The sequence below is a fragment of the Ochlerotatus camptorhynchus genome, unplaced genomic scaffold (assembly GCF_037179485.1).
Source record: "Ochlerotatus camptorhynchus isolate MF236.1 unplaced genomic scaffold, CSIRO-AGI_Acam_v1.1 ptg000250l, whole genome shotgun sequence".
NCBI lineage: Eukaryota > Metazoa > Arthropoda > Insecta > Diptera > Culicidae > Ochlerotatus > Ochlerotatus camptorhynchus.
In genome coordinates, this window is record NW_027040740.1 from 1,341,876 (window position 1) to 1,368,703 (window position 26,828).

The 26,828-nt window shown below is 38.8% G+C and overlaps 2 protein-coding genes across 2 annotated transcripts; one reads left to right on the top strand and one right to left on the bottom strand.

The window, feature by feature from the left end:
• Positions 1–21,980, top strand: eIF2Bgamma (eukaryotic translation initiation factor 2B subunit gamma). The gene is made up of 7 exons (XM_065226422.1): positions 1–281; positions 1,891–2,038; positions 5,450–5,807; positions 5,895–6,038; positions 12,933–13,100; positions 21,508–21,734; positions 21,796–21,980. The coding sequence occupies exons 1-7, from the start codon at positions 113–115 to the stop codon at positions 21,950–21,952; spliced, it is 1,371 nt and encodes a 456-aa protein (XP_065082494.1). The 5' UTR covers positions 1–112; the 3' UTR covers positions 21,953–21,980.
• LOC135704881 (threonylcarbamoyladenosine tRNA methylthiotransferase) lies at positions 21,971–24,983 on the bottom strand. Its single transcript, XM_065226412.1, has 4 exons — positions 24,802–24,983; positions 23,035–23,831; positions 22,320–22,972; positions 21,971–22,243 (listed from the first exon to the last, which is right to left on the bottom strand). Exons 2-4 carry the CDS (start codon positions 23,819–23,821, stop codon positions 22,007–22,009), a joined length of 1,677 nt encoding a protein of 558 aa, XP_065082484.1. The 5' UTR covers positions 23,822–23,831; positions 24,802–24,983; the 3' UTR covers positions 21,971–22,006.
• Between the last annotated feature and the right edge of the window lie 1,845 nt (positions 24,984–26,828).

The following is a 26,828-nucleotide window of genomic DNA, read 5'->3' on the forward strand; positions in this document are numbered from 1 at the left end:
AATTCTGACTGAAAAGACTTTTAAGCAATATTTTTGCTAAGTATTTCAAAACGTGAAACGTTGAAGTATTCGGAAATACATCCCCATATTGTCTGGAAATATTATTCCGAAAATGTCCTCCATAATGGCTACGAACGAATTCCAAGCAGTTGTGTTTGCGGCGGGTAAAGGAAGCCGGTTCCCAGAAATTCTCGAAGGACGGCCGAAATGTTTACTTCCGATTGGATCATACCCTTTGATTTGGTATCCGCTAAAAATGCTGCAGATACACGGATTTCAAGGTATGTATATAATACCGTATTGTATTGTGACTGCGACGAGAAATTTTACATTCTTGCAAACAACCGCATTGATTTTAATTACTACAGTGCCTTCCCGTTTATGGCAACACGACATCAGTTATGTTTCTCCTTCCCCCAGTTTTGTTAAAGCGTGGGCGACTGTCAACACAAAACTCCAATCGAGCAAAGCGGTGCATTTTGACAGTTCTAATGGAACAACTTTTGACAGACGTCCATACTTTTACTGTAGGGCTTAGTTTTGTAAATAATTTTGAATACATTACCCGCTAAGCAGTTAAATTTTAGATTTTACCTCTCATAATTCCATGAAACTTCGCATAATAGTTGGCTAGGGGCAATGAACCACACGGTAAAAAAACATTATCATTCTTGCATTTATCACAAGGATCCGACTCTAATTGAAAGGTCCTGCTATTTATACCCTTCGGATTGTTGAAACACCCTCCACGGCGCGCCCCTTTGTCAGTCAAAATTGGATTCCTTAGCAACAAAATTAAGGAATGACATCTATAATGATCATGCATCAGAACCCTAGTCTTAACCACTTCAAACTATGGAACAGCAAATAGAAGATTAGGAATCACATAGATGAAGACTAACTAACTCATTTTTTCATTGTTTCAAGATCATCCTCGGTGGACAAAGCCGACCCTAATAAAAATATTATGGTTATTTTGCTTAACGACATTCGGGGTATCATCCAAACCATTTGTGGAAAAGTTTGACTATTTGGGTTATTGTTTGTTTATGGTATTTGTTTATTAGGGGAGCCTTGTCACTATCAACAAGGCATAAAAAGTAACAAAGACTAAGATGTGTTCCTTGGATTACTGGAAAATCCTGTTCCCCTAGTTTGAAGTAGTCAGTAGTCGGAGGTATATCTTAAGGCCGGCGCACTATAGATACGTTTTCGGGTTTTTTTTTTTTGACAGATAATGCATGGGCTAACTGTCAAAAAACCTGAAAACGTATCTATTGTGCGCCGGCCTTTACATCCCGTAACGTACCACGAAAAGGTGATCTACCCATGTTACGGGGCACAAGCAACAGTTACAGTAGCGCTGCGCTTGAGCGAAGGTGGAAGCAATGCAAAAGAAAAATAGCAAATACAGCAAATCTCTCCTGAGGTTAGAGTTTTTGCTATAAAATTCGTTTGCTGCAGTTACTTTTCAGTGTAAAACGAAATTGAAATCATTGGAGACGATTATAAATTCCATCGACAGAATCACGTAGCTTCTACTTGATAATCCAGTAACCATCTCGCTCACTGAAATGATTGCTTCCATGTATGTGTCACGTAACTCTTACGTGAAAAGTGCGATGGAAAAAATTATGTTTTTTTTTAAGTATTTGATTTGAACTTTCAGTTTTGTCGCTTCAGTCGTCCATTGATAAATTGCCGTAAAAGCTCTACGCAGACGCCACTGCTTAATGATGATAATGTTGACAGGCTGCATATATGCCAAAAAAAAACATAAGTAAATTATGCAGGCATAACATTCCATTTGAGACAAACATATTTAAGCATAATTTACTTATGTTTTTTTGTTTTTTGTTATATTACCATAATGTTACTTAATATTTACAGATGTCATTGTTATCGTATTGGAACAGGAAAAATCAGAGATTCAACAGAAACTAGAGAAACATTCTCTTAAGTTGAAGATCGAATTTTGCAGCCTTTCTGGAGATTCTGATGTGGGTACAGCAGATGCATTGCGTCAAATTGCTGACAGGTAAATATTTATGGTCTGACTTTTAGAATGTTTTTCAGCTTATAATGTTTCTTTTGATGCTAAAAAATATGCGCGCTTAAAAAATCAACGTACACACTCATTTTTTATCGCTGGAAACCAGCAATATTTTGCTGGATTTTTCCGAGCTGTAAGTTCAACAATCTATCCAGCAAAATATTATTGCTGGACGACCAGCAATTTAGGCCAATGTCAAATTGACAGCACTTTACTGATTATCCAGCAAAACGGAACATCGATCATTTTGCTGGAAGAGCAGCAAATCTCGATTGTTGTTTTTTTAAAGAGGCATTATTGGAATAAATATTTTATTACACTTTCATGTAGTTGTATATAGTAATTTATTAAATGTGACTGCACTTCTTTAAAAAATCATGTCTTGAAGAAGCTATGATGGGCCATCCTGGGTGAGTTATTGTTGTTGTTGTTTCTTTATTAAGGAGACTCCTGGGTAGGTTTGCGAATGAAGAAAACTGTAAATTTCAGAGAAAAACGAAAGTTTTTCAACTTAATTCAGGTTGCTAAGGTAGTTTAGTATACTTACTTCATGACAAAAGCTCTTTTTATATAATATCCATGATATTTTGTGAGTCGAACACTTTGAACATAAAAATAATCATAAATCGTCAAGGTACGAATGATAGATTTTGGCCTGATTTTGACGTTTCATACAGTTTACTGGAACGTTCAGCAAAATATTTCATTTTACTGAATTTTCAGTTTAAGTTAGTTTTGCTGGATGCGATTCAGCAATTCATTTTGCTGGAACAGGATTTCAAAATTTGGTGTGTAGGCATTTATGTTCAGAACAAATCAAAAGTAACATGAGACGAATGTAGAAAGGCAGTACACCGAGGAACTAAATAAAAATAATATTTATGGAGATGATTGAGAGCAAAATCTGTTCTGTTATACCGTAAAGTGTCATAATTCTGCACAGTTTTGAAAATTCCAAAATTATGTAAAGTAAGGTAAGGCAAGATGAATCAGTAATTTATTAATCTATTTATTTGGCAAAATCAACAGGTTCAATGCAACCCCAATGATGCTTTCCTTTTATAAACCATCATTGAGGCTACCTTTAGCCTGTTGATGGCGAACAAAAAAAATAATAATAATTAAATCATTTAGATTACCCACCTTGCCTCACCTTACCCTACCTATTGATCAGTTCACGAAGATTTGCCGCACTCTTCTCTCACCCGTAAGTTTTGACAGTTTTGGGTGGTTTGTTTTGGCTCCCATTCGTTGCTATCTCTTTTACTCAGAAGCAAAATGATAGGGAGCAAAAAGTGAGGTTAGGGACCGTGCACTGATCTATAATGTGGATATTTTGAATTGTGGTGAGAATGTACATAGGTATTATTCAGGTGTGGAACGCTTCCAAGGCAAACCAGCCAATGGCTGAAAGCCTTGTAAACAAAAGAAAAAAAAAAAAAAGTTGAACAATAATTAAAAAAAAATTACAATAACTACACCACAACATTTTGGCAAAATGCGTGGAGTTAACCGCTGTGTGAAATTATGGTAGGGTTAACTACCCCATTTCCGGCCTATTAAGCACAACCCGCATTTAGTCTTTCTTAATCTAGCGCAGTTTAGCACCAAACGGAGTGTTATTATTGCTGATGCCTTTCAAATCTATTTACCTTTCCGTACGTATCGTAAGATTTAATAAAGAGAAACCAATCGTTGAGATATTGTCAAAAGTCTAACACTGCTTCTTGACGCCAAACTCGGCCTACGGATTCAAAACTTGGCCTAACGCATTGAAACGCCAATGAATTCACATCGGCCTATCGGATGTAGATAAAAATTGATTCGGTCGGAACGCTTCTTTTGTTTTTGGTAATAATGGGTGCAAACCTTCATATCATGCATTCTCATTGACTTCGTTCCGTAGCTTATTAACTAAAGTATCGTACCAAACGCATAATAGACTTGTTAACTCTGAAATCATGGATTAATTTGAAGTTTTCTGTTCGATAGGCCCAAAATGGGCGATTAGGACGAAGTAGTTCTCTACCCTATTTACGGTAAGTCGAATAGACGTTTCATAGATTAACTTCCAGAAATAGTAACTAGTCGCTTTATTAAGTCATGATTGTGCCACATTACCCCGAATGTCACTTCTCCGAACGCCATCGACCCCGAATGTGAAAAGAATGATCAGCAAAAGAAGGCAGAATCTCATTCGGAGATATATGGGGTAATGGCGTTCGGGGAAGTGACATTCGGGGTAATGTAGCACAAACCAAAATTAATTATGTTTATCACAATATCACATAACATCACAACATATATACCGCACATGAACATAACTTCTGCAAATGAAAACTATATGTCCAATCATTATGAGAAATCCCGTAGAACTCCTACGTGATTTCTCATAATGATTGGACATAAAGTTTTCATTTGCAGAAGTTATGTTCATGTCCGGTATATATGTACACTGAAAAAAGTTCTCATATAGTTTTCATTGGGAACGCACATGATATTTTTCCAATAACAAAATTAATTATTTTTATCTGAAATTCACATATTATTCATATGATCACATGAATTCTATGTGATAAATCACAAAAAGTTCATTGAAAACATAAGGTTCATGTGATTTGCTGGTGCGAATCCCAATTATGAGATCACATGGAAGTTATGTGAAATTCTAATGGATATTTTCCATTGGAAATGTGATTTATTTTTTGAGTGTAGGATTTTTGCACTATTTCGAAAGAGCAATAGGGTAGAGGACTACTTCGGCCTAATCGCCCATTTTGGGTCTATCGAGCAGAAAACTTAAAATAAATCCATGAGTTAACAAGTCAATTATGCGTTTGGTACGATACTTTAGTTAATAAGCTACGGAACGAAGTCAATGAGAACGCCCGATATGAAGGTTTGCACCCATTATTCCCAAAACCAAAAGGAGCACTCCGACCGAATCAATTTTTATCTTCATCCGATAGGCCGAAGTGAATTCATTGGCGTTTCAATGCGTTAGGCCGAGTTTACAATCCGTAGGCCGAGTTTGGCGTCAAGAAGCAGTGTTAGACTTTTGACAATATCTCAACGATTGGTTTCTCTTTATCAAATCTTACGGTACATACAGAAACGTAAATAAATTTGGAAGCCATCAGTAATAATAACATTCCGTTTGGTGCTAAACTGCGCTAGATTAAGCAAGACTAAGTGCGGGTTGGCTTAATAGGCCGGAAATGGGGTAGTTAACCCTAGACCTTAATTTAAAAAAAAACACGGCGAATGGAGCCCCACGGTGACTGGCTACTTGACGCTATATGCATTCTCGACAATTATTAGACCATTTAGTTTCGCCGTATATTTATCTTAAACTAACTTTCTACAGTGCGATAATTAATTATGTCTTTTCCACAGGATCAAAACCGACGTTATCCTACTATCATGCGATACGATCGTAGCGTTCAGTTTATATCCTGCTCTCAAAAAGTTTCGTGAGCACAATGCGTCAGTGGTCGGTTTGCTGGTTCAAAGTGAAATGAACAGCGTAGTAGTACCAGGCCCAAAAATCAAATATAAAAGTGAACAAGACTTGTTCGGGATTTGTCCCGAATCAAACCGTTTGGTTTTCATGGGCTCAGTGAGTGACTTTGAGAACGATTTCCAAATACCCGGTCACTTGCTGCGCCAGAACGGGGAAATTGAAATACGCAGTGGTTTGCTGGATGCCCATGTATACATTGTTAAAAAATGGGTTGTAGATTATCTTGAATCAGTAAGTATCGTTATGTAACGTAAGTTACATCTTCGTTTTTGGTTATAATTCATAATATGCATTACTTCTGAATTTTTTTTGTTTTAGGACGCTGGTTTTTCTACACTCAAAGGAGAACTATTACCATTAATTGTTAAAAAGCAAATGAGCTCTTTGTTCGATCCGCAAGCACACACAGAAAAGCCAGTTTCCGAGGTGAATGTAGATGTGAAAGCAAGGCATATCTTACAGGTGAGTAGGTGCTTCATCTCTCTTGACGTCGATCAACGTTTTTTTCGCAGTTCAAGGGAGTTGAACGCTGAATCTCAGAGATATAAAATGGGACAGTATGTTACAGGGTTGTTAATGACATTAACGTCTGCAATACTAATTCCCATTGACTTTCGCTCTCCGTTCAATTTCAACTTCTGTTCAATTTGCACACTGCCGTATCATAGAGGTAACTCTCAGACCAGAAGGTCCCGAAGAAACGTGCTAAACTTTTTGGCTCAGCTCTGGTACTCTCTTCGGTCCCAAGCTAATCGATGCACCCCTCGAAACATAGTAAAATCCACGAACCCCTCAATTTACCTGTCAAACTTTCATAGCGAATCAAAACATTGTGTAGTACTAGAATTTCGACTAGAATGGGATACGCACTTGGGACCAATAGGCTAGTCAAGTAGTGAGTGAGAGAGCCAATTAAAATCGTTAGTTTCCACCGATTGGTCGTACTCTAGCGAAACTATCAATCTATCCTCTTCAAAACTTTCTCTAGCTTAGAAATTATTGCAGTAAAGCTTCATGTTGATATTAGTATATAGCATTTCCTCCCAACTCTGAAAATCGTAAACTTCACGTATGATGTAACGAAACACTTTTATTGAATGTAACAATGTTTTTTATAGCGAACCTAATCCTAATGTATTTTTCTGGTTTCAAAACACCAAATGAAAGATTGAAGTCTTATCTATCAAAACTCCTTTGAGAGGAGCTCGATTAAAGTTAATTATGCTCAATAAAATTTGAAAAGTATGTTGAAAGTACCAAAAAAAGGTGCTCAAATTACATACACAGGGTGTCGACTACCTGGAAAGTCAGGGAATGTCAGGGAATTCTATTTATAGTACGAATACTTACTGACTTATGCATGAGCAGTGCATCCTCAGGTTCGGTTGCCAAAGCAAGAATAATCACTGCTCTGTTATTTTACAATAATTTATATGTTAAGAGAAAGGATCGTCTACGGGTTGATTTTTATTTCGCTGTGACATTATGAACACAAATTGAGAGCTTGGTGACATGGATTAAATATTCCTATTATTACTTAGTAATGAATAGTGAGTTTTGTGGACTGGAAATTTTTCTGAAAACCGACTGGAAAGTCAGGGAATTTTTTTTCCGACTTTGTGTCGACACCCTGATACATTAGACTGATGCAAAATTTGAAAACGGTTCCAAATTGGGCCCTGATTAGTCTCCCAAAATTTGAACTCATTTAATGAGAAACTAACTTGGCACAAACCATTTGAAGTTTATATTGGAATTACTATGAAGAAACCATAATTTAGGTTCATATCTATCTCAAAATTCACCAGTTCACTCTACTTTAGAAAATAATAGCTCAGCTACAACTTTGTTGAAGACTATTTTTCGATCAAATGTAAAGAACAAAAGTTTAATTAGAGAGAGAAGGATTAGTATTTTCCATTTAATTCCACTACTTTATTTGCTTATCCTTGACAGATACGCGTATTACGTCTACAATGTGCAGACTTCTTCAGTGTCTTGTACTAATACTCGACTTCGAGTATTAGTACAAGACACTGAAGAAGTCTGCACATTGTAGACGAAATACGCGTATCTGTCAAGGATAAGCAAATAAAGTAGTGGAATTAAATGGAAAATACTAATCCTTCTCTCTCTCATTATACAGGTATTCCACTAAGACGCATACATTCATCAGGAACAAAAGTTATTAATGATTCAAGTCACTGATGTCTTATGATTATGCTCAATCAACTGTTCAGCAGGCAATATTGGTGTTTATGGCGCGTAGAATAGAGGACAAAAATCATGGCTACTATGTCACACTGCAGAATACAGTGTTGCCCACAATACAGTTGCTTAATCTTGCCATAAGATTATCAATCTCTTAAACAATTAATAACTATTTGATTTGACGTTTGGCTGAAAAACGATTTTCTGCAAAGTTGTAGTTGATAAAAATTCCCATAAGAATAGCAATAGAATTTGTTACCAGTACAATATGTAAAAAGGCTAAAAGACAATGAACAAAAGATTTTGTTTTCCCATACTAATTTCCATATAAACTTCAAATAGTTTGTGCCATTTCAGTTTCTAATCAAATGAATTTAAACTTTCGGAGGCTAATCAGGACCCGATTTGAAACCGTTTGAACACCGTGGAGCGAAAATTTCAAATTTTGCATCAGCCTACTGATACATATTAGTGTTTTTTAGCTGAAAGTTTTCATTGCTGTTTATTTATTTTTTTCTACAAACCTTTATCTTTGCAGTTCCCTAGATTTATGCCTTTGGTAATTATTGATTTAAAATGCGCTATGTGCATCATATTCGTTCATACGTTCGGCTGTTGTAGTTCAATACGCGCACGGAAATTTATTGTGAATGCTGAGACACATTCTTAACTTTCGATTAGCGCACATCATCTGCGTCGAAAGAAGACACCGAATCGGCGAATTCTGAGAGCTTATGGGAGAGAAGTGAGGCAGTAATAACAACCGGTGGAAACGATTTAAAATTGGCTCACTACTTGACTAGCCTATTGGTCCCAAGCAAATCGATTAACTTACCCCATTCTTGTCAAAATTCTAGTACTACACTATGTTTGTTTTGATTCGCTATGCAAGTTTGACAGATAAAATGAGGGGTTCGTGGATTTTCCTATGTTTCGAGGGGTGCATTGATTACCTCTGGACCGAAGATAGTACCTGAGTTGAGCCAAAAAGGTGAGCACGTTTCTTCGGGATCTACTAGTCTTAGCTCTATGGTAATAAGTGATATCCCCTATGGTAATAAGTCGATATCCCTTTTATTTCATTGCACTCGCAGGTCAGTTGTGGTGCTATTTAGATGGAGAAATGCGCAACTCAGCTACTTCTGTATGTTTCTGTATGGTTAGTGATGAGGCGCCTCTTATTACCAGTGTTTCGAATGGGCAAAGGGGCACGGGCTTGCGTATCCCATCGCCTCTTGTAATTTAATAATACATTATTTTGTCATTTCTATTGTGTAAGTTTACAAAATTTAGCGGCTCCGGTAGTTTAGTGGTAAGCGTGATTACCTCTCACCCCAGCAGGTCTGGGTTCAATCCCAGTCGGCGCCGCCAGGATGTACTGAGCCATAACATCTCTGATCACGCCTTCCTTCGGAAGGGAAGTAAAACCGTTGGTCCCCGGTTCATGAGTTAATGAGTCGATAGGTAGGGTCCAGGTGGGGGAGCATTGGTGCTCAGCACGGAAAACAAGATCGACGGAAAACAAATCAAGGAAAAAAAAGGTTACAACATTTGGCAAAATTTCCTATATATTTATGATGAGAGTTTTTAAAAATGAGAATTTATAACATGAGCATGAGCATGATTGAGCGTTCACGGTTGCTGCTCTGTTATTGCCAGATCAGTTGCAGTTACACAGAGAACCAACATCCTCAATGTGTAAAAACTGGAGAATGCAGGTCAAAAAGGGAATGGGAAGAAATGTGTTGACGTGATACTCGCTGTGAAGGAAACCGAGAAGTCCTCTGCGTTGCACGAAAAATCACTGGAATGTTGGATGTGGGGAAAGGTTTGCAGCAGGGATCGTTTTGGTAAATTAATGCTGATTGTAGCGATTTCAAATAAGTACATAAAACAAACACACACACACATACACACACACACACACACACACACACACACACACGCACACGCACACACACACACACTCGGCGTGCTAAAGCTGAAACTGCCCAAAGGAGTTGCGATCGTTGGCTTTGCGGACGACGTCGTCTTGACGGTAACAGGCGAGACGCTGGAAGAGGTGGAAGTGTTGCCAACCGAGGCGATCGACATGATTGGTAACTGGATGCAAGGAGCGAAGCTGCAGATAGCCCACCACAAAACGGAAGTGTTATTGGTCAGTAACTGTAAAGCGGTACAGCGGGCAGAAATCACTGTCGGGGAGCACACCATAGCCTCGAAGCGTATGTTAAAATACCTGGGAGTGATGATTGATGACCGGCTAAACTTTAACAGCTACATCGAATATACCTGTGAGAAGGCTTCGAAGGCCATCAACGCGATAGCTAGAATCATGCCGAACAACGCTGGTCCCAGCAGTAGCAAGAGGCGTCTTCTGGCCAGCATGTCATCATCGATACTGAGATATGGAGGTCCAGCCTGGGTTCCAGCGCTGGAAACGAAGCAGAACCAAGGAAACTGAGCAGTGCGTTCGGGCTTATGGCCATGCGAGTCGTGAGTGCGTACAGAACCATCTCGTCGGAAGCAGTATGCGTTATCGCCGGTATGATCCCTTTCGGCATCACCCTGGCGGAGGACAGCGAGTGCTACAGGTGGAGAGAAGGCGGAAGAGTTCGGAAAGTTGTGAGAGTGGAGTCATTGGCTAAGTGGCAACAGGAGTGGAACACGGCGGAGAACGGTAGGTGGACACATAGACTAATAACGATTCTTTCGACCTGGGTGAACAGAAAACACGGAGAAGTCAATTTCCACCTAACGCAGTTCCTGTCTGGCCACGGCTGCTTCAGGAAATACCTGCATCGGTTCGGACACGCAGCGTCACCCCTCTGTCCGGAGTGTGGCAACGTCGATGAAACGCCGGAGCATGTGGTCTTCTACTGTCCAAGGTTCGAGACAGTGCGAACGGAGATGCCCGTCCTTAACGTGGAGAATGTCGTCGTTGAAATGTGTTGAGAGGAGGGCACTTGGAATGCCGTCAGCAGGGCAGTCACGCAGATTATGTCGGAGCTGCAGCGTAAATGAAGAGAAGAGCAGCGATCTAGCAACGCCAGCTAGCACTGAGAGTAACACAAGTGCATGAGCACAGCCACCCCCTGAAGTAGTCGCTTCACAGTGGTCCCGGGGGGATCCAGGCAGAGGAGAGAGTAAGGAATGGGTTTTAGTGGAGCTGCACTAGGCAACTAGTGGATACCACACCGTGCCAACTTCACTACAGACCACGCTTCTTGAAGCTTTCCTAAACTTTACAATAAAAAAACACACACACACACATACACACACACTTCCCGAACATGTTCAGGATAGTGCTGCAGAAGTGTCTGGATGAAGGTCACTTCCCGGACCGATGGAAGATACAGAAGCTAGTGCCAACAATCAATACGAAACTAACGATTTAAAATTGGCTCACTACTTGACTACCCTATTGGTCCCAAGCAAATCGATTAACATACCCCATTCTAGTCAAAATTCTAGTACTACACAATGTTTGTTTTGATTCGCTATGAAAATTTGACAGATAAAATGAGGGGTTATTTGATTTTCCTATGTTCCGAGGGGTGAATCGATTAGCTTGGGACCGAAGATAGTACCAGAGCTGTGCCAAAAAGTTGAGCACGTTTCTTCGGGACCTACTAGTCTTAGAGTTACCTCTATGCTTGTGCTGCTGCCGAAGCCCGGAAAACCGCCGGGCGATCCAGCATCGTATAGACATATAAGTTTGCTGGATACAGTCGGAAAGCTATTGGAGAAGATCATCCTCAACAGGCTAACGAAATGCACGGAGAGTGAGCATGGATTGTCGGTGAGGCAGTTCGGATTCCGGAAAGGGAGATCAACGGTGGATGCAATTCGGACAGTGGTCGAGAGTGCCGAGAAAACGTCTAAACAGAAGCGTAGAGTTACTTCCAGAACCGGGTTCTAGTCTACGAGACGGACATGGGAGAGAAATCAATCCGGATCACGGCGGGTGTGCCACAAGGCTCCATCCTTGGCTCAACGCTCTGGAACGCTTAGGTATGGATGTCCAGCCTGGAATGCAGCGCAGAAAACGAAGAAGAACCAAAGAAAATTGAACAGTGCGTTCCGCCTCTTGGCCATGCGAGTCGTGAGTGCGTACAGAACAATTTCGACGGAAGCAGTATGCGTTATCGCCGGTATGATACCCATCGTCATCACCTTGGCGGAGGACACCGAATGCTATATGCGAAGAGATACCAGAGGAGTACGGACATTTGTGAGAACGGAGTCGATGGCTAAGTGGCAACAGGAGTGGGACGCAGCGGAGAACGGTAGATGGACACACAGGTTAATACCGATTCTTTCGACCTTGGTGAACAGGAAGCATGGAGAAGTCAACTTCCACTTGACGCAGTTCCTGTCTGGTCATGGCTGCTTCAGGAAGTACCTGCATCGCGTCGGACACGCAACGTCACCCCTCTGTCCGGAGTGTGGCATAGTTTTCGACTGCCCAAGATTTGAGGTAGTGCGAGTAGAGATGCCGGCCTTAGCGCGAGAAATGTCGTCAGTGAAATGTGCCGGGATGAGAGGACGTGGAGCGTCGTCAGCAGGGCAGTGACGCAAATTTTGTCGGAGCTGCAGCGAAAATGGAGAGATGATCAGCGAATTAGCAACGCCGGCCAGCTGAGCTAAAGAGAAGTGCTTGAGAACAGCCAATGAATTTCGAAGAAATCCAGAGAAAAATATGCAACAATATTGAACCTACTACCAATTAATTTGTTTTGAACAATTATAAATTTATGGCTAAAATACAGGATGCTCATCATGCCTCACATGTTCACTATGCCCCTCCTACCCCCAATACATAATTATGTGTTTGCTAAAACCGAGGGGGACGACTCTATCTACGATGCAGAAAAAAATGTGTTTTGCTGTGGCTAGCTGAGTAGATAGAAGGAAGATTTATGTCGATTTTGAAGATTTCCTGCAAAAATATGAAGCGCGATGCAAGTAGATGCGAGAAACGAAAGATGATTTTTCGAACATTGATTCGCTAGTGTGAGATTTGTTGTGCATCTAGAATTGAGATTTAGATGTGTCGCCCCCCTCGGCTAAAACAGAACTCATAATATATTATATTAATATATATCTGGTATATAATTTCCTTATTCGCTTATTTTTTTTCAGTTCACGTCATCCAGTCCACTCGACAAGAAAATTCACGAGTCTTCAATTTTTAACAAAGTGGTCCCTACTTTGAATGATGACATTCGATGCTACGCTGTAATCGCCCCTGTGAATACATTTGGACTACGAATCAACACGCTTCCTTCTTTTTGTTATGCTAATCAGCAGGTACATACATATTCCGATACACGGTGTATTTGTGAGAATAACATTATTACAAAAAAATATCGGCTCGGCACCATTTGAAAGAGGAGACTTTTCCCTTCATTCTAAAGGCATACGCACATTGTATCCGTTCGCAATCCGTTGCGGAAAATCTAAAGCGAACCCCACATGTATCAATATATTGACGCGAAGGGGAATTATTGACAATAATATTGATGATGTGAATACAGAAATATTGTCAATACCGATGTATTGACGTCAATATTAAATGTATTGACAATACGATTATTGTCAATCAAATCAATCGTGTAGGGTCCACTTAACAGTAAGCAGTGATAGAGAACCGCACAAAGCACATACGAGTAAACATAGAAATCTGTGTGTTTGTACCTCAAAACTAAAGAGACTTGCAGTGAGCCTGTGCTATGAGCTTGTACAATAAATGTGCGCACATGCAGAATGTGCTTCAATTAAAAATAACTATTTGAAAATAGTTCTACATCCCAATACGAAACTAATCTCCCAAATGCTTTGTTACTTATACATTGATTTTGGAGTTGATTATAGGGTGGAGTACTACTTCGACAAACAGCAACATCTAACATGCACAAAAAAAAGTTGTTGAATATTACATCCAAACAGCTGCACCGTATAGTTGTTATATTTATAATCTCGGGAACGAATTGAGCTGTCAAATAGCTAATCAAGCATATCACGACCAACAACAGAAAAGAGCACATCAGCTTTTGCGAACAAAACTTCGGAAATCCTTTTCTCATAAATCCTCTATCTTCCTCTATCCGATGATGCTGTTAATTTGCGCTCGGTTGGCATGTAAAGAACTATCAAAGTTTTACATAGTTGAAGATGCTAATTTCAAATAACAAACTGTAGTGGTAATTTTTATACGATAGATGGAGTAGATGAAAGCATAGAGTTGATAGTTCCGTTAGAGTACGGCAGTGTGAAGATTGCATATAGATAATTAGAACAGCGAGCTAGGACAACTTTTAAGGAAGGTACAAATCGGTTTTTTCATCTCTCTTTACCAAACTCCCCCTTTGGAGAGGGATGGTGAGGGGTGTGTTCCCCCGCTACCACTAGCAAAAAGAGATGAAAACCGACCGCTCAAGTACCAACTGCGTGTTTGAAACAGTTCTACCGACTTTTTTACCGCACTACGGTTGATATTTGAAGGAAGGCATCCAGTCGTAGGTTTGGAAATTGCAACTATTGTTTACCCCTACCACGATATGTGCTCCTGTCATCGTCGACTTGACGATCTCGAGGGGACACGGGTGGGGTAGGTGTTGCTACTGTACCTTTCGACCATTGGCAGTAATTGATGGTATGCTCCCATCCAGAGTTATGTACTTTGACTATATGTTTTTAGTAATAATTCTACGTGAAGTCAACGATTTACATAGTTGAAGATGCTAATTTCAAATAACAGACTGTAGTGGTAATTTTTATACGATAGATGGAGTAGATGAAAGCATAGACGACATCCATGGCCGTGACGGTTTTGAGCTTGGCGTGTTCAGTATAGGTGACGGCATCGCGCATATTGTCAGCACATCTCGGGTTTCCTCGAAGATCAGACCGGAGACGCTTGACATAACCACGTCGAGCCAGACGACGAATGGCAGGCTTGGCAGTACCCTTGATTTTTCACCTAGAATGACGATGACGCTTGGTGCCTCCTTTTCCGAGCACTTAACACTTGTTTCTCGTTGAACGGGTGAATCGAAACTGAGCCTAAAGCGTAGATAGCAACCTGTTATATAGGCAACCAGCTCTGCCGGTACCATATATTCTCGCTTCCCATTGGCTATATTATATAAAATCAAGGGTACTGCCAAGCCTGCCATTCGTCGTCTGGCTCGACGTGGTTATGTCAAGCGTCTCCGGTCTGATCTTCGAGGAAACCCGAAATGTGCTGAAAATATGCGTGATGCCGTCACCTACACTGAACACGCCAAGCGCAAAACCGGCCATGGATGTCGTCTACGGTTTCGGAGGTTAAAACTTATCACCAACGTAACAAAACGGCCCTATTCAGGGCCACCAAGTTCATTTCAGTAAAGAGTTAGAATATAATGTATATAGACCCATTCAATTGGGTTCTTTAAGGGTATTGAAGAAATGCATATTCGTAATCTGCATTAAAATCATCATTTCATCAATTTTGGTTCACTGTAACTATTTTAAATAAGAACGATTACATTTGCAAAAATCACCTTATTAGCGCCCCTCGGTGTCACTTTGTATGGGAGCGAGCTGTCAGTTTCAAACAGTGAAGTTATTATTTTGATTTAAATCTTGATCTAAAAATCGAGATGAAAGTGTGGGGGTTCGAACAAATATCGCTGTGCTCAGAAAACAGAGCTTTTTCAGATGATACATAAAAACCGATAAATTTTTCAAAATTTAAGAACCCAATTGTCACTAAATACATCAAAATGATTCAAAAATCAAATAATTTGTTCGGGAAATAAATTATGTTCATATCTTATCGGTGGATTAATTTTTTTTCCGTTTCACTTTCATCAACTGAGAAATTCCCATCGTATGCATTTTCCTGCTGCGCGACATCTTCGAAAACGTCCGAACCGTAAATAAATACAGATTACAGTGAGTACAAAAGGAGAGGAGCCAGTGTCGCTAATTGATAGCAAACTACTCATGATGGAATTTTTTTTTTAATTCTTTATTTAAGAGATTTTTAGCCTTAGGCTAGTTCATCTCTAACTCATGATGGAAGGAGTCTGTGTACTTTACCGGCGTGTTCAAAAAGAAAGGCAATCAAAATTTCATTTTTGATTGTTTCCCAAACACAGACATCATAATCAAAGAGCATCTTGATTATTTACTGCTGTATCATCGATGCCATCCACCATGCCTAAGGTGAATCATTAATCCAACATCGTGTCATGTTCTCGACCGTATTGCAGGGCCTCCATATTGCCCAAGGCCTAACACTCCGAGGACAACATCAATCTCGGAAGGCACTTCATCAACCATCAACTGGTTATACAAAACCACCCAAAAACAATCGGCCCTTTTCAAGGCCACCACAACTTTCTACAAAAGAGTTGAGTTATGAAATTCTCTTAATTCCAAAACAATATCCGAAGCAACAAACTAGAAAATCGAAAAAAAAATTCGTAGTCCTATGTCAACAATGCGGTTGTGTCATGTACACCACCCTCCAACTTTTTTCATCTCTCTTTACCAAACTCCCGCTTTGGAGAGGGATGGTGAGGGGTGTGTCCAAAGGGGAAGTTTGGTAAAGAGAGATGAAAAAACCGATTTGTACCTTCCTTAAAAGTTGTCCTAGCTCGCTGTTCTAATTATCTATATGCAATCTTCACACTGCCGTACTCTAACGGAACTATCAACTCTATGCTTTCATCTACTCCATCTATCGTATAAAAATTACCACTTCAGTCTGTTATTTGAAATTAGCATCTTCAACTATGTAAATCGTTGACTTCACGTAGAAGTAATACTAAAACATATAGTCAAAGAACTATCAAAGTATTTTTTTATATAAAAGCTACCTTTTCAATTGTCGGTCTACAATATATTGAATTGGTTCAGCAGCTTCAGCTTTTTAATAGATCGAAATGATATCCCCCAGACTATAATTATAGCGACTATACTGCACATAGCTCATTCCGTTGGTTGTGTAATATTACGTTGTACGATGTATACCGATTTTGCGGACATAATTAAATCCATTGATGTAATATTGTATCTACTTTTTTTTATATTACATCATTATTTCATACATCAGCACATAATTCAATTACGTTGATCGATATTACATATTTTTAAAATTATCACCGATTGCCTGAGAAAAGCGATTTCTCTAGCACAGATTTCAAAGTTGCAGAGTCTCAATCTGAAATTAGACATCAGCAAGTGCGCTGTGATAGTCTTCTCCAGGAAAGACAGACTAGGACAGGAAAGAATCGAAATAAACAACACACACAAATTCCAGCTCTATCTAGATTTGTTTACAAATTATGAGCTGTCAGTGGGGACTACATATAGGCACAGACAAACAGACATATTACTCGCAAATTGTTCATCGAACAAGCATTTAACGGTCAATTTAAAAGTATCGTAGTTGGTAGTACCGCCACATGTGGTGCGCTTAGCCATTTTCCTTGCGTTTGACGTTTACACACTACCGCCATCTGGTCAGCATACTACCCACCACAATTTACTCAACAGATGGCGCTAATGTTTCAGCGACGATGTTTAACAGTGAGAAATATTCAATGTGTTATGTCTGTTTGTCTGTGATATAGGTGTTCTAATGTGTCAAATTCATGATTCAGCCATGTTGGATTTTTGTATGGGACAGCGACCGAGTTTGTTTACAATTTGCACTAAAACAGCACTTTCCCCCCGCGACCTCCTCGCCTATATAGTGACAAAGCTGTATCACCATTTATATACCCACCATGGGACCCACGATTTGCGGGCCCGCAGCGATGTTAGCTCTTTTCAAGGCAAGGCAAACAAGATAGGGCTGCCACCTAGCTGGATTTTGCCGAGCTGAAAGTCCAGCAATCCATCCAGCATAGTGTTTTTGCTGCACAACCAGTAATTGATCCAGTGCCTATTTGACAGCACTTAATTGTTAAATCAGCAATGTTTACTGTTTTTCCAGCAAAACGGAAAGCGAATCATTTTGCTGGATGGATAGCAACTTTAGATTTTTGACCTAGGACTAAGACTGTGATTTATATTGCGTGCACAGGGTGGGGCAAGGTGGGGCAATTGCCCCTCCCTTTTATAAATAAGATTTTTATTTTCACATTTAAAAAATTAGAATATAAAATAACTTGATTTCTTGATAACTTGATTGGAAGGTAAAATAACTTAATTTCATAATATGAGGGCACTGAAAACCTTTTATTGCGTCAATTCCTTTGAGATGGTGCTTGAAAATTGCACCACAAAGGTGCATGAAGGGACAAACTTCAATGGAATTTTTTGGTCAAAAAATTGCACCACATTGTGCATAGAAAAAATTTCTGGTGTTATTTTTTTAAGGGTAAATTTAAGGTTGAAAAAAATTACCTTCGTGGTGGTAAATCGAAGAAAAAGCTTTTTTATTCAACATTAGTGGTAAAATATCATCAAGGTGGTGCATGGAGGGACTAATCAAAATGAATAACTCTGGTGGAAAAATTGAATTACGCTAAAAATGTGGAGGTGCACATTTAACTGAAAATTTCTGGTGGAAAGTTCGCAACACTGTGGTGAATGTAGAAGCAAGATTTATTCATTTTTTCTGGTGCATAATTTGCATCGTTCTGATGAATGCAAGCTTCATTGAAAATTTATGATGGAAAATTTGCACCATTCTGGTGCATGAAGCGACAACGCCTGAAAATTGCACCACAAAGGTTCATGGTGAAACAAACTTCACTGACAATTTTTGGTGCACCGTTCTGGTGAATGGAGGACCATGCTTTATTGAAAATTTCTGGTGAAAAATTTGCATCGCTCAGATATATGAAATGAACAGAAAATTTATGGTGGAAAACTTGCTGGAAAACTTGCTGGAAAACTTTTGTTCTTAAATTAGCATCCTTCTGCTGAATATAGAAATAAATTTTAATAATAATTTCTGGTGTAATTTCAACATTCTGATGATTGGAGGGAAGCTGCTTTACTGAAAATTTATGATGAAAAATCCGAAAAAAATAGGGGCAAGTTTTATTTGGTAGAAAACTTGCAACATTCTGATCATAAACCAGCTTTATTGAAAATGTCTGGTAGAAAATGGAAAAAGGAAATCTGCACGAATCAGAAGATTGGATAAGCAATCTTTATTGAACATTAACGGTGGTAAATTTACACCATTTTGGTCAATTGAAATTTTTTGGTCTAAAATTACCTGGGGGCAAGTTTGTATTGAAAATTCCTGATGTAAAAATTGCACATTTCTGGTGAATGCAGGGGCAAGCTTTATTGAACATTTCTGGTAGAAAAACTGCAACGTTCTGGTGAATGGGCGGACAACTAAACTTGGCTTCCGAGTTGAGGTTCTATTGAGGGTATTGAATTCTGAGGACTGTTCCAAAAGAAAAGATGTCTGGGTATAATTCCATGAAAATTCTGCGAATAATTTTTAGTGAATCCTGCAGATAGTCCAAACATATTTTCGAAAAGAATACCGAGAGAATCAAATTTTGAATAAAATTTCAAAGGGATGTTGAGGAAAATTTCAAAAGAATTAAAAGGATAATTTTAAGCTCATTCCGGGAAGAACTTCTGGAGAATACAGAGCAAATTATTCTGAAACTTTAGGGGAATTTCAGTTCCAATGTGTTCTGAGAAAAAAAAGTTCTAAAATATTCCAAAAAGAACATCAAGGATATTGAATTCTTAGGACAGTTCCAAAATATTTCTGGGGAGAATAAAAAAAATTCAACGTATAATTTCTAGTGCATCCTGCAGATAGTTCCAAGAGAATTTCGAAAAGAATAACGAAAAATAATTTCTAGAAATTTCTAGGGAGTACCGATAATTTCTAGCTCATTCCAGGAATAATTTCTGGATAATACTGAGGAAATTCTTCTGAAACTCTAAGGGAATTTCAGTTCCATGGTGTTCTGAGTAAAAGTCAACAAGAGTTCTAAAAATAATTCCAGAGGACTTCTGAGAAGAATTTCAATAGAGCTCATAGAGTTCTGGGGATGGACTTTTTCGCAACTGTATAAAGTTTAAAGACAGCTTTTGGATTCCCTTACTGAAAAGTGGGTATTAGTTTTCCATTGAACCTTGGTCTATTGTTGTTTTACTAAATTAAATAAGCTAAATTGAACAGTAGGGAAACAGTGGTGGGTGAACAGCACCATCCACCACGCACTTTGGAGTACTCTCCATCCCCAGATTAAATGCACCATAGAAAAAAATTGCCCCTCCTTAACAAGATTCCTGTGCATGCTAGTGATATGAGGGTACACTTTGTGAAAACCGAAAATGGAACATGTAACAAAATTATGAAAGATTTTGAATGTTAATAACTCAGCTACCCCTAGACCAATATCAATAATTTTATCACCAATCGATCAGAAATATTTCTACCCAGATTTAAAAGTTGAATTCCATCCGGTTTCACCAAACGGTGTTTATTCAATCACCGCGTGGTGGTGTTCTACAGTACACAACGAAAGGCTCCCCGCAAGCAGCTAGCTATCAAGACTGCCCACAACCGCTGATCGGGTTTGAAATTGACATTTCAAGCATAACTTTTCAAAAGGACGTAAGTCGCAAAAATAAACAAATCGATATTGTGCATCTAACCGAATACAAAATACATGCTTTTCCTACAAGGTTTGAAATTGTAATACATTATGGAAAATATATTTAATAAACGCCCTATGTGACGTTCTTTCATTGTTTTTAAAATGGTGTTGATACACCCTTTTATTGTCAACATGACTCAACTGTTAAAATTTGATGATAACACAAAAACTGCAGATACGCTCACAGTGAAGCGTCGTATGTGAAAAAACAAAGCAACCACTATCAATCTGCAAATGCGTCAAGTTTGTATGTTTGTTTTTGTATTTCCGGGAGCAAGATGTTTATTATTTCAAAAGTATTCTAATGAAACTGCACTTTAATCTTGACTTTAATATTGAACTTCACATACCAATCTTACCAGCGCTTTCTGAATACGAAAAACACAAAACGTTTAACATCTGACAGCAGATAATGCAGTGACCTTCTCATCTCCGCTTTTAACATCGATTATTACGCAACTCTGAGTAGTTATGTAAATTAATCAACCAACCGACAATTTCTCAATGCTTTTCGAGCTGCCGACGTATCTTCACTGTAAAACAAAAACTGGTGTATCTGATTTGACGTATGTGAAAACCCTTCTGTCAAATAGACGAATCATGCAGGGTGTATGTAACAATCAAGGTGTGATACCGACGAATCAATCAGGGTGTGTGTGAGTAGTACACAAGTAAAAGGTGTATGATTTTGTTTTATCAAAAGTATTGTCCGTGTTTGCAAAACTCGAAATTTTTCACAATTCTCTTAAACGCAATCCCTTTATCCAACTAATAGCACAAACAGATTTAAAAAAATAGCATTAACTTTTAAATAGCATTTAATAATCTCATATAGACATTGCTATCCAATGTTTCTAATTTCATATCCAATGTTACATACGTCCTTTTGAAAAGTTATGCTTGATTTGATACAATTTACTGGACAATTTACATCCAGCAAAATATTTCAGATTACTGATTTTCCAGTAAAACATGATTTCATCACATCACCCAGCAATTTTGTTTAGCAGGAACTTGATTTCAAAATTTGGTGTATAATGCTGGCATGTAACATAATTTTTGTTCTCTATTTTAAGATATACACAGTTTTCCAGAATCTGACAGATCTTCCTGTGACTACTTTGACGACTTCGAGCAGTATCGTGAAATCAACGCAAATATCGTCAACTACAGTCGGCGATCAGGCTGTTGTTTCGGAGAAGACTTCGATTACATGTTCAGTTATAGGAGCGAATTGCGTTATAAACCCAAAAGTTCGCATAACTAACTGTATTCTTATGGATCAAGTGACTGTCGAAGAAAGGTAGGTACTAGCGTAGGTGCCATCTTCAACATATTTTAATCATTTTTTTTTCTTTTAACAGCGTTACGCTGGAAAACTGCATCATTTGCGAAAAGTCCATTGTTAAATCCGGTACGATACTGCGCAACTGCTTGATTGGTTCCAACTACACCGTTCCTGCCAACACGAAAAAGGATAACGTCCACTTGTCCAACACCGCTGGATTTATGGAAATATAATGAACGAAATACAGAAAAGTTTTGTTGATATTTATTAAATCAACTGTATATTGATTACATCGAAAACATAAAATAACGACAAATCAAAGCAATACCACAAGACACGATTGCACAAAGAATATAGAAATTCAATGAGTGTGCTTGTTCATCCTTTGAAACGATCTTGATACAGCTTCCATCCACTTTTAGTGTTTGCTTATTGTTCGCAAAGGTTGTACAACTAACCCAATCCTTCTCCTCCTGAATGACCTTTGCGATCATGCTGAATTTGGTTATGTTAACTATTTCAACCTGAAATTATAATTAAAAGAGATAAATGATGATTTTGTATAATAAAAAAAAAAACTTAAACTACTCGCATTCCTACCTCCACAAGCTTTCCCAGCAAATTTTTATCCATGGGTAAGAGAACTTGCTCATAGCACTTGTTATGTCCAACGTAATGCTTCTTGTCGTGAGATATTTCGGTGATGAGCACTTTTTGGTGAACACCCACTGCGTATTTCCCTACGTACGGCTCGTAACTGTAGAAAAGGTCTGTCAAACGCTTGGTGCGACCTTTCACCAAATCTGCAGGTATTCGTTGCATATTCGCTGCAGGCGTTCCCGGTCTTGGGTAGAATTGATTGATGAATAAACTAGGAAATTTGTACTTCCCACACAGTGTCATAGTATGTTCGAAGTCCTCTTCCGTTTCGGTTGGGAATCCACAGATTATATCGGTAGCAATAGTTATACCTGGCACATTTTCCTTTAAATAGTCGACGATTTTTTCAAAATCGGACCTACAATATTCACGTTTCATTTCAGCCAGCACAGAATCCGAACCGCTTTGAACAGGAACATGAAGAAAGCTGTAAACTTTTGGATGTGCTAATATTTTGGCCATTTCTTCCAAATGTTCAAGTATGTATGGAGGATTCGTCATACCCAAACGTAGCATACTGCCGTCAGGAATCACTGCAACTAGCTTCCAAAGTAATTCCGGCAGCGATGTACCAATGTCCCGGCCATAGGTTCCTGAAACAATCAAATATATTTCAGTAAATAATCTTCAAATTCTATGGCCCAATTACTCTTACCAGTGTCTTCTGAAGTTAACCAAATTTCACAAACCCCTTCGGTGAATACGTTAGAAGCTCTTTCCAGGATCTCCTCAACCGGATAACTGACCAGGTCAGCTCTAGCGAATTTTGTTTTGCAGTAGGTACAAGCATTCAAACAACCGGAATTGATTGGAATTATCTCTATCAGTGGATTTTTTCTGATCTTCGGCAAAGCCAACTGCGGACCAGCAACTCTTTTGCCATTGAGTTTTTTAGCCTGCAGCAATCGCACAGAATGACCCTTAAGGGTTTCCTCTACAACCTCTGTCACACGATCGATCTGATGAACGCCGACAATGCTCAAACCTTGCATGTATTCTGACTTTGGTGCAGCCTGAGGAACACATCCAGCCAAAACGACGTGTTTGCCCATTTTATTGGCCGCTTGAATTTCATTGCGGAAGGTGTCCTCAGATGGGTTCTTCACCGTGCAACTATTGAGCAACCATAAAGCTGCATCCGATTTATCGGAAGTAATATTGTATCCATATGAAGCCAGCTGGCCAGCCATGTATTCGCTGTCGGAGTTATTGTGCGCACATCCCCATGTTTTTAGATAAATCGTTTGAGTTCCTGGAATAACGCTTTCCAACACATTTTTTTCTGGTACTGATACATTATTTGCCTTCGCTTCGATGGCTTTCTTAACACGTTTAGCCCGGACAGTTACATTCGATTTATTGGCATATCTCTCCTTCGGTGTGATGTCCTGTGACTGGATAAGGTCTTCTATGTCATCTATTATTTCCACACAGGCTGCCATCCTACGTACCCTGGAATAGATTTGAGGATGGGATGATTAACTCTAACCCTAATGAGAGCTTGTTTAAAAATGCAATTTACTTTACAAAAATTATATCTCTCCCCTGTGAAGCAAGTAAGGGATGCAAAACATTCAAAGATGCGAGGAATGAGCGTTCTTAAAGTCTGGTAAAACCCCGAAATAATTGCGGAAGTCTCCTTGACCTGATAAACAGCATAAACCGGTTAAACTAACAGGCTATCGTAATATATATATAAGGGACAATATATATATAAGGGACAATGTTGGCCTATGGATCTAAGATAGGGCCCATTGCTAAAAATCTGCTATTTGTCAATTGTATCTATATGAACGCATCATTGGGACGGTACTAATGGATATTTTCGGTTGCTATTGAAAATTTAGTCGATTGCTGAATTTATGTATGGGCCCAAATTAGGGACAATTAGGCCGATATTTCCCCTATATATAAATGAATTTCTGTCCTTATCCTTATCTATCCTGATCCTTATAGACTCGGAAACTACTGAACCGATCGGCGAGAAAATGTGTATGCAGGGGTTTTGGGGAAGGAAAAGGTTCTTATGATGGTTCGAGACCCCTCCCCCTCTGTAAGGGGGGGCTCCCATACAAATGAAACAGAAAAATAAAGCATGCTTTTTTGAATCGGCGCATAAACTCAAGCTAATATAGAATCCCGAGCAAGGCCGGACACACGCAGCTAGTAAAACAATAAATTACAAAAGCGTTAGTAGTGATTCTGTCCGGGAATTCTGATATTCATCCTTAATGGCGTTGACAGGACTGCTGTTTTTGTTTGCGGTTTTACGGGAAAAAGTGTAGATTTTTAGGTTTTTTCCCCACTCACGTCAACGAGAGATACCGTTGGAGTAGTTTCCCGGTTTAGCGCCAATGGGTACAATATAATCTAATAGGTTCAGTGAGTTGAATGGAGCCCCGTTTTTACAGTAAATATTTACCTGTTTAAAGTTTTGATGAAGGAGATTTGATACGATGTTCCGAAAAAAGCGTAAACATTCAGTCCACTAAGATTAAATGTTTTGAAACACCGGCAGGAACAGAATCACAGACCAATAACCTCTGGATTATCATCTGGGTTTCATTGCACCGAGCGCACCAGCAGCAACAACAGTTCGCACGTCACACGTGTAGCAAAGTGAAAAAATGCTAATTCGCCTTGACACCAGTCCCGAAGTGACGTTTCTTCACACACATTTTGACAGTTCCTTATGGGGTTTTGCGTTGGAGTGAGAGAATAAGAAAAAGTCCGCCATGTTTCACACATAGACTGACAGTTACATATGAAATTTCTCCATAGGAGTAAAGAGTTACAGAGCTCTCGTCAACGCCAATAATAATAGACGTTTATATCTACACTGTACCAAACCACCATCCTTTGTTCGAATGAAACCTCAGACCATTCAAATCGAAACATCGAAATCGCCTTTTCGAATGATATCTGCTATAGCTGCAACCGAGGCTGCAAACGCGGATGACGGTTGTTTTGAAATCAGATGATTTTCCTCTCGAATACAGGATGAACATTGTTATGAAAAAGAATAGGGCCTTAAGTTGGAATACGTAAAGCTCTCTGCAGAATGATAGTCATCTTAAATTGAAATGCATTTGGTATTGGTTCAGCCCTTTAACGCAAATAATTTAAAACGATGATGTAAATAATTCTGTCGAACGTCATTTGCTGCTCTGAGTAGACAAACGAGGTGGAAGCATAACCATCGCTATCAGAGGTGTTATGAACCTCGTTATGAACATTGGTAAAGCGTGAAAACCGTAAATTGTCTATTTCGTGGTGGATGAAGTTTCCTCTACCAGCACTACATTTTTGTTCCCATGATGAATGGCTGTTCATGGCTATTCAATGTGGAAATGTAAACAATCAAATTAATAATCTAATCTGAAGCTATTCTATCCTTAAATTGTTGTCCTCTGAGCCCATTATGTTTTACAGCCAATTTTCAAATAAAAATCATCCTCTACTTGGAGAACAGTCATATGGATACTCATCAGTTCAGTGCCAACATTTCAAAGGGGCGTAATTGCGTTTGTAAACAATGGCTTTAGCCGTCGATTTCTCGCGAATAAAAGCTCACTCATGAAAAATAATGACACCAGCGGGTAGAGGAATGTTTCCTCTACCAGCTAGCATTGTAATTTTGGAGAGGTAAGATTTCATTCGCCAGAAATTGACGGCTAAAGTCATTGTTTACAAAAGCAATTACGCCCCTTTGAAATGTTGGCACTGAGTTGATGACGAATTCAACCATTAAGGAAACCATCCGAAATTCGACAGAATATTGTTAAAGGGCTCGAGCACTACAATAATCACTACAATATTGCGGATGTTTTCTTTCAGTGATGAGCTACAAACCTATACACAGAAAATGAGACTTACCCAAAGCTTGAGTTTAAACAACCTAAATTTAGGTAAAACTGTTATATTACACTCAAAAATATAACTAAACGAGGAAAGATTAAAATTTAAACATGTTATGGTTAAGCAATGTTTATGCATTGATCGGCTTAAAATTTAATCCCATAATTATAATAAGTTCGAATAATGGCGAGGAATTCGTTCAATGTATATTAAATTGCAACGTTGAAAGGATGACGCTCGCAGTTGTTCTGTTCGTTTTTAAGATTATAATCCAGTTTTTTTTCTTACACACAAAGAACATAAATTGTTGCTATGAAAATAATGCATTTTCTTATTAAAAGTTTCCCAAAATTCGTAGTTTCAACTACGTAACTATTCAAAATGAAAGTTATGCTTTTGATATGAAAGTATTTCTTTCACTTGCAACATGTAATTTTAAAAGTGATTTTTTTAAAAGAAAACTTGTTCAACTGTCAAAAATACACCTATTACTGAGCCCTCATTTGTCGCCTGCCACCAATGAGATGGATTACCCGGGTGAAGCAATCTGTTAAGTTGTGTGAGTAAAACCACTATATGATACAAGCAAAT